Genomic DNA, 16,934 nt, shown 5'->3' on the forward strand with positions numbered 1-16,934 from the left:
CTGTAACTCACTCCCGGGTATCTGTTATTCTATATATAAACCACCCAAACCCCTCGATTAGATTCCAGTCTGTAACTCACTCCCGGGTATCTGTTATTCTATATATAAACCACCCAAACCCCTCGATTAGATTCCAGTCTGTAACTCACTCCTGGGTATCTGTTATTCTATATATAATCCACCCAAACCCCTCGATTAGATTCCAGTCTGTAACTCACTCCCGGGTATCTGTTATTCTATATATAAACCACCCGAACCCCTCTATTAGATTCCAGTCTGTAACCCACTTCCGGGTATCTGTATTGTGAATGTGTAAATTCAGACTGAACTCCAGTTGAATTGTGTGTTTCTCAGTTTCACCATGTCAGAATGAAGGGTGTTTGGATGAAATGCACAGCTGCAGTGCCTTCCGGACTTTAATGTTGCTATTGTTTTCGGTGTTTGTGACCATGGGCGGAACTCGCAGTGAATGCTAGGATTTGACAATAGCCCAGCTGTTAGCCACCACTGCCATGTCCTCCCGTCCTCTGTGTCTGCAGTCCTCCCGCCTTCTCTCCCACCTCATGATAAGAGGGTACAAGCTATTAATGGTCATTGTTTGAACTATGAATAACTGCAGCGTCACTGCTGCACACATTCTCACTCCCCTTCAATCTATCACAAAACATTCCTCAGTTCTCAGAACATGACACATGTTTGAATGACATAAAACAGGAGCTTGTCTCTCATTCTTGGTAATTCACGCACAGACATTTCTGCAAATTCACAAGGACGTCTATTGGCCAGGTTAGCTGCCAGTGTCCTGCTGTACTGAGCGATAGGGCAATGCAAGGAGGCCATTCCCTGCATCCTGCTGGTGTTGAGACAGCTCTCCAATTAATTGCTCTTCCCCTGCAACCTCCCGATTGAATTTTCCCTGTGAAGTATTTATCCAGTTTCTTTTTAAATCTACTTTCAGGTGGTGAATTCCACATCATAACATCTTGTTGCACCAAAATATTCTCCTCATTTCATCTCTACTTCTTTTCCCAGTCACTTGTCTCCTTTGGTCCGTGACCCTATCGGGAACAATTCCTCCTATTTATTCCTTCAAAAACCTTCTGCATTTTCAGTCTCCCCTTAACTTCTATTGCTGTAGGAAGGAAGGCAGTTTCCCCACACTCCACCATCACTAACTCTCATCCCAGGTAACCATTCTGGGACATCCACTCTGTACCCTCTCCAAGGCCTTAACACCCTTCCAAAATTGTGGTGCCCAGCAGAGGGTAGCGAGTGATTTGTAAAGTTTGAATATTTCCTCCTTGCTCGTGTACCTCTGCCTCTATTGATAAAGCCAAGGTTACCAAACAGGGATTTTGTTTAAAACAATCTGATTAACTTGTCCTGCTACCTTTAAACATTTGTGCGCACACTGTCAGCTCCCTCTCTCTTCCTGTGTATCAGGTTATTTAGTTTATATCTATTATGATCCCAGACCAGACTCCAGCAGTGACCAGGGTACTGGACAGAAACCCCAATATTTTTAATTTTGTAAGACTATGAGGAAAGGATACCTCCCCACAGGAGTGATTACACCAAGAAATAGGGATGCGGTATATTAAAACAAAATTTATTACGAACACAATATTAAAATATCAGAAAATAGCTTACAATTATCCTTTAAACAATACTATTCAATCCGATGAATACAATACCCTTAACTGCTATCTTTATTCCCACTTAAACAGCAAGGAAAAAAACATCTCAGCTCTCAATTCACTTTAACTACCAATGGCACATAAGAAAACTTGCATTACAGAAATATTGTTTGAGAGGAGAGATCTTTTAATACTGTTTTACAGAAAAGATCTGACTCCTGTCAGATCCATGCAGAAACTCTGGCTATATTTTTTCACAAGCTGTTTCTCAGCATGTTTCAACTCCCTCTTGTTCTAAACAAGTCCGTACTGCTTTAAAGACTGAACTGCAGAGGGCAAAACCTGACTTGTGGTCACAGCTTCATCTAGAACTGCACGCACCTGCTTTTCCTACTAAATGCCTGATGTCTTCGCTCCACCCAGTAATGACATTATCTTACCAAGCTGAATTCTAATTAAATCCACTGGGAATTCCTTTAATCAAATCAAAATTCCACTAGCCCAAGCTTTTTACGATACTTTAATTGCACCCCTGGCTCCTAAAATCTACTTGCCTTTCAAACTAGGATTTCTGAAAACCTGACTGCAGCAGTCACACACACCCACTAACCCAGGATTTTATTCCAGTTGGAAAAACCAATCATTCACCATTGCTCTTTCTTTCAGTCCACATTAGCCAATGCCATATTCAGTGTCAGTGCGACCCTCATCTCACCGGCTTCAGTGTGCTAACAGTTAGGTGTAACGCTGTCAAAGCCCAGATACACAACATCAACTTACATAGAACATAGAACATTACAGCACAGTACAGGCCCTTCGGCCCTCGATGTTGCGCCGACCTGTGAAACCACTCTAAAGCCCATCTACACTATTCCCTTATCATCCATATGTCTATCCAATGACCATTTGAATTCCCTTAGTGTTGGCGAGTCCACTACTGTTGCAGGCAGGGCATTCCATGCCCTTACTACTCTCCGAGTAAAGAACCTACCTCTGACATCTGTCTTATATCTATCTCCCCTCAATTTAAAGCTATGTCCCCTCGTGCTAGACATCACCATCCGAGGAAAAAGGCTCTCACTGTCTACCCTATCCAATCCTCTGATCATCTTGTATGCCTCAATTAAGTCACCTCTTAACCTTCTTCTCTCTAACGAAAACAGCCTCAAGTCCCTCAGCCTTTCCTCATAAGATCTTCCCTCCATACCAGGCAACATTCTGGTAAATCTCCTCTGCACCCTTTCCAATGCTTCCACATCCTTCCTATAATGCGGCGACCAGAGTTGCACGCAATACTCCAAATGCGGCCGCACCAGAGTTTTGTACAGCTGCAACATGACCTCATGGCTCCGAAACTCAATCCCTCTACCAATAAAAGCTAACACACCGTACGCCTTCTTAACAACCCTCTCAACCTGGGTGGCAACTTTCAGGGATCTATGTACATGGCCACCGAGATCTCTCTGCTCATCCACACTGCCAAGAATCTTACCATTAGCCCAGTACTCTGTCTTCCTGTTATTCCTTCCAAAATGAATTACCTCACACTTTGCTGCATTAAACTCCATTTGCCACCTCTCAGCCCAGCGCTGCAGCTTATCTATGTCCCTCTGTAACTTGTAACATCCGTCCGCACTGTCCACAACTCCACCGACTTTAGTGTCATCTGCAAATTTACTCACCCATCCTTCTTCGCCCTCTTCCAGGTCATTTATAAAAATGACAAACAGCAGTGGCCCCAAAACAGATCCTTGTAGTACACCACTTGTAACTGGACTCCAGTCTGAACATTTCCCATCAACCACCACCCTTTGTCTTCTTCCAGCTAGCCAATTTCTGATCCAAACTGCTAAATCACCCTGAATCCCATGCCTCCGTATTTTCTGCAGTAGCCTACCGTGGGGAACCTTATCAAACGCTTTACTGAAATCCATATACACCACATCAACTGCTTTACCCTAATCCACCTGTTTGGTCACCTTCTCAAAGAACTCAATAAGGTTTGTGAGACACAACCTACCCTTCACAAAACCGTGTTGACTATCTCTAATCAAATTATTCCTTTCCATATGATTATACATCCTATCTCTTATAAACCTTTCCAAGATTTTGCCCACAACAGAAGTAAGGCTCACTGGTCTATAGTTGCCGGGGTTGTCTCTACTTCCCTTCTTGAACAAGGGGACAGCATTTGCTATCCTCCAGTCTTCTGGCACTATTCCTGTAGACAAAGGTCTTAAAGATCAAAGCCAAAGGCTCAGCAATCTCCTCCCCAGCTTCCCAGAGAATCCTAGGATAAATCCCATCCGGCCCAGGGGACTTATCTATTTTCACACTTTCCAGAATTGCTAACCCCTCCTCCTTATGAACCTCAAGCCCTTCTAGTCTAGTAGCCTGAATCTCAGTATTCTCCTCGACAACATTGTCTTTTTCCTGTGTGAATACTGACGAAAAATATTCATTTAGCACCTCTCCTATCTCCTCGGACTCCAAGCACATCTTCCCACTACTGTCCTTGACTGGCCCTACTCTTACCCTAGGCATTCTTTTATTCCTGACATATCTATGGAAAGCTTTAGGGTTATCCTTGATCCACTGTCCCAATAAACATTCCCAGAACAGGTACAGCACGGGGTTAGATTCAGAGTAACGCTCCCTCTACACTGTCCCCAAACAAAATCTTTACGCAAAGAGTAGTGAGGCCGTGGAATGCCCTACCTGCTACAGTAGTGAACTCGCCAACATTGAGGGCATTTAAAAGTTTATTAGATAAACATATGGATGATAATGGCATAGTGTAGGTTAGATGGCTTTTGTTTCGGTGCAACATCGTGGGCCGAAGGGCCTGTACTGCGCTGTATTGTTCTATGTTCTATGTTCTAAACACTCCCAGGGCAGGTACAGCACGGGGTTAGATACACTGTAAAGCTCCCTCTACACTGGTCCCCGTAAACACTCCCAGGACAGGTACAGCACAGAGTTCGATACAGAGTAAAGCTCCCTCTACACCCTCCCCCTTCAAATGCAAGTTAAAGGTCGGTGTCAAACCCAAGTTCTGTCAGTTTGTACAAGAGGAACAACGGTATTCCCCTTTGGATGAGGTGAAATCTCCACACTTTTCATATTGCTCTTTCTTTTACACATCGGCACTGACCTGGCTCTTTGACCTTCAGTTCGAATTTGACCTTTGAACTTCCTGCGATGATCGCATAGACACCGTTGTCAATGTTGGAGGCACTGTGAATGGTCAGGCTGTGCATGGTGTCCTCTGAGGTGATGGTCCATTGCTCACTGGTGACCATGTCCACACCGTCCCGCTGCCACCTCACCTTAACCACCCCCTTCTCCGTCTCTGCTATGAACCTGGCATCACTGCCTGCATTCACCACTGCACTCCTTGGCTTCTTCGTGAAGGAGGAACCTGGCACATGATGGAGGTGGCACACAATGAGTCTCACTGCCACAGAGATACACTTGCCCCAAGTTGATCACTCAGCACCAGCGCTCCCTGCCACGTTTATGAATGTTGCGGGTGATTAGTTATGAATGAGGTACATGTTTTCCCATTCATGCACATGTTTTAATTTACACCGACTCAGTCACCACAATCCTTTTGGATGCTGTGTGGTTTTGACAGTATACTGCTCACCTCCTTCCTCACACTTGCCTCCCTCCTCATGCTGACCACTCTGCAACCCCACTCTCATCCCACAGACCCCCTGACACTTACTCATTCATGCGGTCCCATCATCAATCCCTCTGACCCCGCTCCTACAAACATTCACACTGCCCTGCACTCATCCCATAGGCCCCCCACACCCTCACAAACAGCACCCCCTCCCCATTCCCCCCTCACACTCATTCCAGATGCTATGGATCTTGACTGGATACATTACAGGTGACGGGACTCATTCTGCCCCAGTGGGGATAGTTCCAGGAGGTAGCAACCCATTCTGCCGTCTCTCAGAGAATGGGGATAAGGCATCTCCCTGAGCAGGGTGTGAATTGGGTTGAAGTGGGGGTTCGGAGAATGGAAATCTCTGGAAGAGAGGCCAGGAGAAGACTTGTCAGAGATTTTGGACACATTGTTATTGATCCAAACTGGAAACCAGCAGGAAACTCAGATCTCCAGTCAATCCCAGTCCAGCCATTTCCAGTCCAGCCATTTCCAGTCCTTCCCAATCAAATCATTCCCATTATCTCCAGTCCAGTCAACCCCAGTCATTCAGAGTCCAATCATTCCCAATCATCCCCAGTTCAGTCATTCTCAATTCAGTCAAACCCAGTCAATCACAGTCCAGTCATTCCGAGTCCAGTCAATCCCAGTCCACTCATTCCATCTCCCAGTTCAGTCATTCCCAATCATTTCCAGTCCCACCATTCCCATCATTTCCAATCTAGTCATTCTCAATTCAGTCCATCCTAATCTTTGCCAGTTGAGTCATTCCCATCATTCCCATTCTACTCTTTCCCAGTCATTCTGAGTCCAGTCAATCCCAGTCCAGTCATTCCCCAACATTCCAATCCAGTCAATTCCAGTCCTGTTATTCCCAATTATTCCCAGTCCAGTCACCCCACCATTCCCAATCCAATCATTCCCAGTACAGTCATTTCCATCATTCCCATTCCAGTCATCCCAGTAGTAATTCCCAATCCAGTCATCCAAGTCCAGTCAATTCCTGTCCAGTTAATCCCAATCAATCCCATCACAGCCAATACAGTGGTACAGTCCAGTCATTCCAGTTAATCCCAATCAATCCCATCACAGCCAATACAGTGGTACAGTCCAGTCATTCCTGTCAATCCCAATCCAGACATCTCAGTCCAATCAAACACAACCAGCCAATCTCAATCATTCCCATCAGTCCCAACCGAGACAACCCTGTCCAGCCATTCCCATCATTCCTAATACAGTCATTCCCAACACTCCCAATCCAGTCATTGCAGACCAGTAAATCCCAATCATCCCCAATCCTGTCATTCCCAGTGCAGTCATTCCGAAAATTCCCAAACCAGTTATTAACCTAACCAAGTCAAACCCAGTCCAGTTAATCACAATCATCCCCATAATTCGCAATGCAGACATTCCCAGGCCAGTCATTCCCATCAATCCCAATCCAGTCATCCCAGACCAATGATTACCAACGTTTCCAAAGCTTTCGTCCCAGTCCAGTCAAAGCCAGTTCAGTCCATCCCAATCATTCCCATATCCACTCATTCCCAGCGTCGGAACGCTCTGGCTGCCCCTCGATCCGCCTCTCAGATTCTGACCTGTTTTTCTCCCAGCTTCGGGCATCTTGCTCTGATTCAGAAAACTTCTCCCGCTCCTGAAATTTGTCACAGTCCGAGTCTGGGTCCGGGTCCAGATCCTCCTCCTGCTGCTCCCTCTGTCCCGTAATAACCTTCAACATCGCATTCCTGAAGATTTATACAGCATGTCCCCAAACGTCACAGAATGTCATCGATAAACGAACAAACCAGAGAGGGAGAGAGTGGGAAAGAGACTCATAAAGATAGACAGAGAGAGATAGAGACAGCACACTGAGACAGAGAGAGAGATAGAGACAGCACACTGAGACAGAGAGAGAGATAGTGACAGCACACTGAGACACAGAGAGAGATAGAGACAGCACACTGAGACACTGAGACAGAGAGACAGAGACAGCACACTGAGACACAGAGAGAGATAGAGACAGCACACTGAGACACAGAGAGAGATAGAGACAGCACACTGAGACACAGAGGAATAGAGACAGCACACTGAGACACAGAGAGATAGAGAGATAGAGACAGCACACTGAGACACTGAGACACAGAGAGATAGAGACAGCACACTGAGACACAGAGGAATAGAGACAGCACACTGAGACACAGAGAGATAGAGACAGCACACTGAGACACAGAGAGATAGAGACAGCACACTGAGACACTGAGAGAGATAGAGACAGCACACTGAGACACTGAGAGAGATAGAGACAGCACATTGAGACACAGAGAGATAGAGACAGCACACTGAGACACAGAGAGATAGAGACAGCACACTGAGACACAGAGGGATAGAGACAGCACACTGAGACACTGAGAGAGATAGAGACAACACACTGAGACACAGAGAGATAGAGACAGCACACCGAGACACAGAGTCAGAGATAGAGACAGCACACTGAGGCACAGAGACACAGAGAGATAGAGACAGCACACTGAGACACACAGAGAGATAGAGACAGCACACTGAGACAGAGAGAGAGATAGAGACAGCACACTGAGACACAGAGAGATAGAGACAGCACACTGAGACACTGAGAGAGATAGAAACAGCACACTGAGACACAGAGACACAGAGAGACAGAGACAGCACACAGACACAGAGAGATAGAGACAGCACACAGAGACACGGAGACACAGAGAGTTAGAGACAACACACTGAGACACAGAGAGAGACAGAGACAGCACACACAGACACTGAGACACAGAGAGATAGAGACAGCACACTGAGACACTGAGACACAGAGAGATAGAGACAGCACACTGAGACACTGAGAGAGATAGAGACAGCACACTGAGACACTGAGACACAGAGAGATAGAGACAGCACACAGAGCCACTGAGACACAGAGAGATAGAGACAGCACACTGAGACACTGAGACACAGACACAGAGAGATAGAGACAGCACACTGAGACACAGAGAGAGAGATAGAGACAGCACATTGAGCCACAGAGAGATAGAGACAGCACACTGAGACACTGAGAGATAGAGACAGCACACTGAGACACTGAGACACAGAGAGATAGAGACAGCACACTGAGACACAGACACAGAGAGATAGAGACAGCACATTGAGCCACAGAGAGATAGAGACAGCACACTGAGACACTGAGACACAGAGAGATAGAGACAGCAGACTGAGACACTGAGACACTGAGAGAGATAGAGACAGCACACTGAGACACCGAGACACAGAGAGATAGAGACAGCACACTGAGACACTGAGACACAGAGAGATAGAGACAGCAGACTGAGACACTGAGACACAGAGAGATAGAGACAGCACACTGAGACACAGACACAGAGAGATAGAGACAGCACATTGAGCCACAGAGAGATAGAGACAGCACACTGAGACACTGAGACACAGAGAGATAGAGACAGCACACAGATACACTGAGACACAGAGAGATAGAGACAGCACACTGAGACACTGAGACACAGAGAGATAGAGACAGCACACTGAGACACAGAGAGACAGAGAGAGATAGAGACAGCACACTGAGACACAGAGAGACAGAGTGAGATAGAGACAGCACACTGATACACATAGAGAGATAGAGACAGCACACTGAGACACAGAGAGAGATAGAGACAGAACACTGAGACACTGAGAGACAGAGTGAGATAGAGACAGCACACTGAGACACAGAGAGAGATAGAGACAGCACACTGAGACACAGAGACACAGAGAGATAGAGACAGCACACTGAGACACTGAGACACAGAGAGATAGAGACAGCACACTGAGACACAGAGAGACAGAGTGAGATAGAGACAGCACACTGATACACATAGAGAGATAGAGACAGCACACTGAGACACAGAGAGAGATAGAGACAGAACACTGAGACACTGAGAGAGATAGAGACAGCACACTGAGACACAGAGAGAGATAGAGACAGAACACTGAGACACAGAGAGACAGAGTGAGATAGAGACAGCACACTGATACACATAGAGAGATAGAGACAGCACACTGAGACACTGAGAGAGATAGAGACAGCACACTGAGACACAGAGAGACAGAGTGAGATAGAGACAGCACACTGATACACATAGAGAGATAGAGACAGCACACTGAGACACAGAGAGAGATAGAGACAGAACACTGAGACACTGAGAGAGATAGAGACAGCACACTGAGACACAGAGAGAGATAGAGACAGCACATTGAGACACAGAGAGATAGAAACAGAACACTGAGACACAGAGAGAGATAGAGACAGCACACTGAGACACAGAGAGAGATAGAGACAGCACATTGAGACACAGAGAGATAGAAACAGAACACTGAGACACAGAGAGAGATAGAGACAGCACACTGAGACACAGAGAGAGAGATAGAGACAGCACACTGAGGCACAGAGACACAGAGAGACAGAGACAGCACACTGAGACACAGAGAGAGAGAGACAGCACACTGAGACACAGAGAGATAAAGACAGCACACTGAGACACAGAGAGGTAGAGACAGCACACTGAGACACTGAGAGAGATAGAGACAGCACACTGAGACACTGAGACACACAGAGAGATAGAGACAGCACACAGATACACTGAGAGATAGAAACTGCACACAGAGACACTGGGACACAGTGAGATAGAGACAGCACACTGAGACACTGAGAGATAGAGACAGCACACTGAGACACTGAGAGAGATAGAGACAGCACACTGAGACACAGAGACACAGAGAGACAGAGACATCACACAGACACAGAGAGATAGAGACAGCACACTGAGACACAGAGAGATAGAGACAGCACACTGAGACACAGAGAGATAGAGACAGCACACTGAGACACTGAGAGAGATAGAGACAGCACACTGAGACACAGAGAGAGAGATAGAGACAGCACACTGAGACACAGACACAGAGAGATAGAGACAGCACACTGAGACACAGAGAGATAGAGACAGCACACTGAGACACTGAGAGAGATAGAGACAGCACACTGAGACACTGAGAGAGATAGAGACAGCACACTGAGACACAGAGAGATAGAGACAGCACACTGAGACACAGAGAGATAGAGACAGCACACTGAGACACTGAGAGAGATAGAGACAGCACACTGAGACACTGAGAGAGATAGAGACAGCACACTGAGACACAGAGAGATAGAGACAGCACACCGAGACACAGAGAGAGAGATAGAGACAGCACACTGAGACACAGAGAGACAGAGACAGCACACTGAGACACAGAGAGAGAGATAGAGACAGCACACTGAGACACAGAGAGAGATAGAGACAGCACACTGAGACACTGAGACAGAGAGATAGAGACAGCACACTGAGACACTGAGACACTGAGAGAGATAGAGACAGCACACAGATACACTGAGACACAGAGAGATAGAGACAGCACACTGAGACACAGAGGAATAGAGACAGCACACTGAGACACTGAGACACTGAGAGAGATAGAGACAGCACACTGAGACACAGAGAGAGATCGAGACAGCACACTGAGACACTGAGACACAGAGAGATAGAGACAGCACACTGAGACACTGAGACACAGAGAGATAGAGACAGCACACTGAGACACTGAGACACAGAGAGATAGAGACAGCACACTGAGACACAGAGAGAGAGATAGAGACAGCACACTGAGACACAGAGACACAGAGAGATAGAGACAGCACACTGAGACACTGAGAGAGATAGAGACAGCACACTGAGACACTGAGAGAGATAGAGACAGCACACTGAGACACAGAGAGATAGAGACAGCACACTGAGACACTGAGACACAGAGAGACAGAGACAGCACACTGAGATACTGAGACACAGAGAGATAGAGACAGCACACTGAGACACAGAGAGAGAGATAGAGACAGCACACTGAGACACAGAGACACAGAGAGATAGAGACAGCACACTGAGACACAGAGAGAGATAGAGACAGCACACTGAGACACATAGAGAGATAGAGACAGCACACTGAGACACAGAGAGATAGAAACAGCACACTGAGACACTGAGAGAGATAGAGACAGCACACTGAGACACAGAGAGAGAGAGATAGAGACAGCACACTGAGACACAGAGACACAGAGAGATAGAGACAGCACACTGAGACACTGAGAGAGATAGAGACAGCACACTGAGACACTGAGAGAGATAGAGACAGCACACTGAGACACAGAGAGAGATAGAGACAGCACACTGAGACACTGAGAGAGATAGAGACAGCACACTGAGACACTGAGAGAGATAGAGACAGCACACTGAGACACAGAGAGAGAGATAGAGACAGCACACTGAGACACAGAGAGAGAGATAGAGACAGCACACTGAGACACAGAGAGAGAGATAGAGACAGCACACTGAGGCACAGAGACACAGAGAGACAGAGACAGCACACTGAGACACAGAGAGAGAGAGACAGCACACTGAGACACAGAGAGATAGAGACAGCACACAGAGACACTGAGAGAGAGAGACAGAGACAGCACACTGAGACACAGATAGATAGAGACAGCACACTGAGACACTGAGACACACAGAGAGATAGAGACAGCACACTGGGACACAGAGAGATAGAAACTGCACACAGAGACACTGGGACACAGAGAGATAGAGACAGCACACTGAGACACTGAGAGATAGGGACAGCACACTGAGACACTGAGACACAGAGAGATAGAGACAGCGCACTGAGACACAGAGAGATAGAGAGATAGAGACAGCACACTGAGACACTGAGAGATAGAGACAGCACACTGAGACACTGAGAGATAGAGACAGCACACTGGGACACAGAGAGATAGAGAGATAGAGACAGCACACTGAGACACTGAGAGATAGAGACAGCACACTGAGACACTGAGAGACAGAAACAGCACACTGAGACACAGAGAGAGATAGAGACAGCACACTGAGACACAGAGAGATAGAGACAGCACACTGAGACACTGAGACACAGAGAGATAGAGACAGCACACTGAGACACAGAGAGAGATAGAGACAGCACACTGAGACACTGAGACACAGAGAGATAGAGACAGCACACTGAGACACTGAGACACAGAGAGATAGAGACAGCACACTGAGACACTGAGACACAGAGAGATAGAGACAGCACACTGAGACACAGAGACACAGAGAGACAGAGACAGCACACTGAGGCACAGAGACACAGAGAGACAGAGACAGCACACTGAGACACAGAGAGAGAGAGACAGCACACTGAGACACAGAGAGAGAGAGACAGCACACTGAGACACTGAGAGAGAGAGACAGAGACAGCACACTGAGACACAGATAGATAGAGACAGCACACTGAGACACTGAGACACAGAGAGATAGAGACAGCACACTGAGACACTGAGACACAGAGATATAGAGACAGCACACTGAGACACAGAGAGATAGAGACAGCACACTGAGACACTGAGACACAGAGATATAGAGACAGCACACTGAGACACTGAGACACAGAGAGACAGAGACAGCACATTGAGACACAGAGAGATAGAGACAGCACACTGAGACACAGAGAGAGATAGAGACAGCACACTGAGACACAGAGAGAGAGAGACAGCACACTGAGACACAGAGAGATAGAGACAGCACACTGAGACACTGAGAGAGAGAGACAGAGACAGCACACTGAGACACAGAGAGAGATAGAGACAGCACACTGAGACACTGAGACACAGATAGATAGAGACAGCACACTGAGACACTGAGACACAGAGAGATAGAGACAGCACACTGAGACACAGAGACACAGAGAGATAGAGACAGCACACTGAGACACAGATAGATAGAGACAGCACACTGAGACACAGAGACACAGAGAGACAGAGACAGCACATTGAGACACAGAGAGATAGAGACAGCACACTGAGACACAGAGAGAGATAGAGACAGCACACTGAGACACAGAGAGATAGAAACAGCACACTGAGACACTGAGAGAGATAGAGACAGCACACTGAGACACAGAGAGACAGAGACAGCACATTGAGACACAGAGAGAGAGAGACAGCACACTGAGACACAGAGAGAGATAGAGACAGCACATTGAGACACAGAGAGAGAGAGACAGCACACTGAGACACAGAGAGAGAGAGACAGAGACAGCACACTGAGACACAGATAGATAGAGACAGCACACTGAGACACTGAGACACAGAGAGATAGAGACAGCACACTGAGACACTGAGACACAGAGATATAGAGACAGCACACTGAGACACTGAGACACAGACAGACAGAGACAGCACATTGAGACACAGAGAGATAGAGACAGCACACTGAGACACAGAGAGAGATAGAGACAGCACACTGAGACACAGAGAGAGAGAGACAGCACACTGAGACACTGAGACACAGAGAGATAGAGACAGCACACTGAGACACAGAGACACAGAGAGATAGAGACAGCACACTGAGACACAGAGAGAGAGAGACAGCACACTGAGACACAGATAGATAGAGACAGCACACTGAGACACAGAGACACAGAGAGATAGAGACAGCACACTGAGACACAGAGAGAGAGAGATAGAGACAGCACACTGAGACACAGAGAGATAGAGACAGCACACTGAGACACTGAGACACAGAGAGATAGAGACAGCACACTGAGACACAGAGACACAGAGAGATAGAGACAGCACACTGAGACACAGATAGATAGAGACAGCACACTGAGACACTGAGACACAGAGAGAGAGAGACAGCACACTGAGACACAGAGAGATAGAGACAGCACACTGAGACACAGAGAGAGATAGAGACAGCACACTGAGACACAGAGAGAGATAGAGACAGCACATTGAGACACAGAGAGATAGAGACAGCACACTGAGACACAGAGAGAGATAGAGACAGCACACTGAGACACAGAGACACAGAGAGATAGAGACAGCACACCGAGACACAGAGTCAGAGATAGAGACAGCACACTGAGACAGAGACACAGAGAGATAGAGACAGCACACTGAGACAGACAGGGATAGAGACAGCACACTGAGACACTGAGAGAGATAGAGACAGCACACTGAGACACAGAGAGATAGAGACAGCACACCGAGACACAGAGTCAGAGATAGAGACAGCACACTGAGACAGAGACACAGAGAGACAGAGACAGCACACTGAGACACAGAGAGATAGAGACAGCACACTGAGACAGAGAGAGAGATAGAGACAGCACACTGAGACACAGAGAGATAGAGACAGCACACTGAGAGAGATAGAAACAGCACACTGAGACACAGAGACACAGAGAGACAGAGACATCACACAGACACAGAGAGATAGAGACAGCACACAGAGACACGGAGACACAGAGAGTTAGAGACAACACACTGAGACACAGAGAGAGACAGAGACAGCACACACAGACACTGAGACACAGAGAGATAGAGACAGCACACTGAGACACTGAGAGATAGAGACAGCACACTGAGACACAGAGAGATAGAGACAGCACACTGAGAGAGATAGAAACAGCACACTGAGACACAGAGACACAGAGAGACAGAGACATCACACAGACACAGAGAGATAGAGACAGCACACAGAGCCACTGAGACACAGAGAGATAGAGACAGCACACTGAGACACAGACACAGAGAGATAGAGACAGCACATTGAGACACTGAGACACAGAGAGATAGAGACAGCACACTGAGACACAGACACAGAGAGATAGAGACAGCACATTGAGCCACAGAGAGATAGAGACAGCACGCTGAGACACTGAGACACTGAGAGAGATAGAGACAGCACACTGAGACACCGAGACACAGAGAGATAGAGACAGCACACTGAGACACTGAGACACAGAGAGATAGAGACAGCACACTGGGACACAGAGAGATAGAGACAGCACACTGAGACACTGAGACACAGAGTGAGATAGAGACAGCACACTGAGACACAGAGAGAGATAGAGACAGCACATTGAGACACAGAGAGATAGAAACAGAACACTGAGACACAGAGAGAGATAGAGACAGCACACTGAGACACAGAGAGAGAGATAGAGACAGCACACTGAGACACAGAGAGAGAGATAGAGACAGCACACTGAGGCACAGAGAGATAGAGAGATAGAGACAGCACACTGAGACACTGAGACACACAGAGAGATAGAGACAGCACACTGAGACACTGAGAGATAGGGACAGCACACTGAGACACTGAGAGAGATAGAGACAGCACACTGAGACACAGAGACACAGAGAGACAGAGACAGCACACTGAGACACTGAGAGAGATAGAGACAGCACACTGAGACACTGAGACAGAGAGACAGAGACAGCACACTGAGACACAGATAGATAGAGACAGAACACTGAGACACAGAGAGAGATAGAGACAGCACACTGAGACACTGAGAGAGATAGAGACAGCACACTGAGACACTGAGACAGAGAGACAGAGACAGCACACTGAGACACAGATAGATAGAGACAGAACACTGAGACACAGAGAGAGATAGAGACAGAACACTGAGACACAGAGAGAGATAGAGACAGCACACTGAGACACAGAGAGAGATAGAGACAGCACACTGAGACACAGAGAGAGATAGAGACAGCACACAGGCACAGAGACACAGAGAGACAGAGACAGCACACTGACACAGAGAGAGATAGAGACAGAACACTGAGACACAGAGAGATAGAGACAGCACACTGACACAGAGAGAGATAGAAACAGCACACTGAGACACAGAGAGATAGAGACAGCACACTGAGACACAGAGACACTGAGAGATAGAGACAGCACACTGAGACACAGAGACACAGAGAGAGATAGAGACAGCACACTGAGACACAGAGAGATAGAGACAGCACATTGAGCCACAGAGAGATAGAGACAGCACACTGAGACACTGAGAGAGATAGAGACAGCACACTGAGACACAGAGACACAGAGAGACAGAAACAGCACACTGAGACACAGAAAGAGATACAGACAGCACACTGAGACACAGAGAGACAGAGACAGCAGACTGAGACACTGGGACACAGAGAGATAGAGACAGCACACTGAGACACAGAGAGACAGAGACAGCACACTGAGACACAGAGAGATAGAGACAGCACACTGAGTGTGATGAACGGTTACTGCCTTATCATCATGTAAGGTGATGTCCCCTTTAAGACCAGGCTTGGAACCCTGGGGACTCCGCCTCTGGCTCCGCCCATCTGGGAGCCATACATAAAGGCCTGCCTCATGGTCTGTATAGCAGTCAGCTCTCGTCCCAATCTGTAGCATAGTTATTAGCCTAATAAAGCCTTCTTTACAGTTTAATCTCTAAGCATCATTATTGAGGGTACCTCAATTTATTAGGCTAAACTAGATTCAGGATGGACGCAGGCCTAAAACCAGAGAAGCTCAATCTGGAAGCACGAACGCCGGAGGCAAAGGAAATTTTAAAATACTGGCTGCGGTGCTTCGAGGCCTACCTGGACTCCTCAGAGACTCCCATCCTGGGGCCACGCAAGCTGCGTCTACTCCACGCCCGGGTGAGTCACAGAATCTCTGCCACGC

At 47.3% G+C, this 16,934-nt stretch overlaps 1 protein-coding gene across 1 annotated transcript in view; it reads right to left on the reverse strand.

Moving 5' to 3' along the window:
* LOC140430933 (myosin-binding protein C, cardiac-type-like) overlaps positions 1-7,092 on the reverse strand; it is a 249,902-nt gene extending 242,810 nt beyond the window's left edge. Inside the window, exons 1-2 of the mRNA XM_072518761.1 lie at positions 6,909-7,092; positions 4,792-5,058 (exon numbers count right to left, since the gene is read on the reverse strand). Coding sequence (XP_072374862.1) covers positions 4,792-5,058; positions 6,909-6,933 — 292 coding nt within the window. The 5' untranslated portion in view covers positions 6,934-7,092. The remainder of the gene's footprint in view (positions 1-4,791; positions 5,059-6,908) is intronic.
* Positions 7,093-16,934: the final 9,842 nt, after the last annotated feature.

This window comes from Scyliorhinus torazame, chromosome 10, assembly GCF_047496885.1.
Source record: "Scyliorhinus torazame isolate Kashiwa2021f chromosome 10, sScyTor2.1, whole genome shotgun sequence".
NCBI classification, from domain to species: domain Eukaryota; kingdom Metazoa; phylum Chordata; class Chondrichthyes; order Carcharhiniformes; family Scyliorhinidae; genus Scyliorhinus; species Scyliorhinus torazame.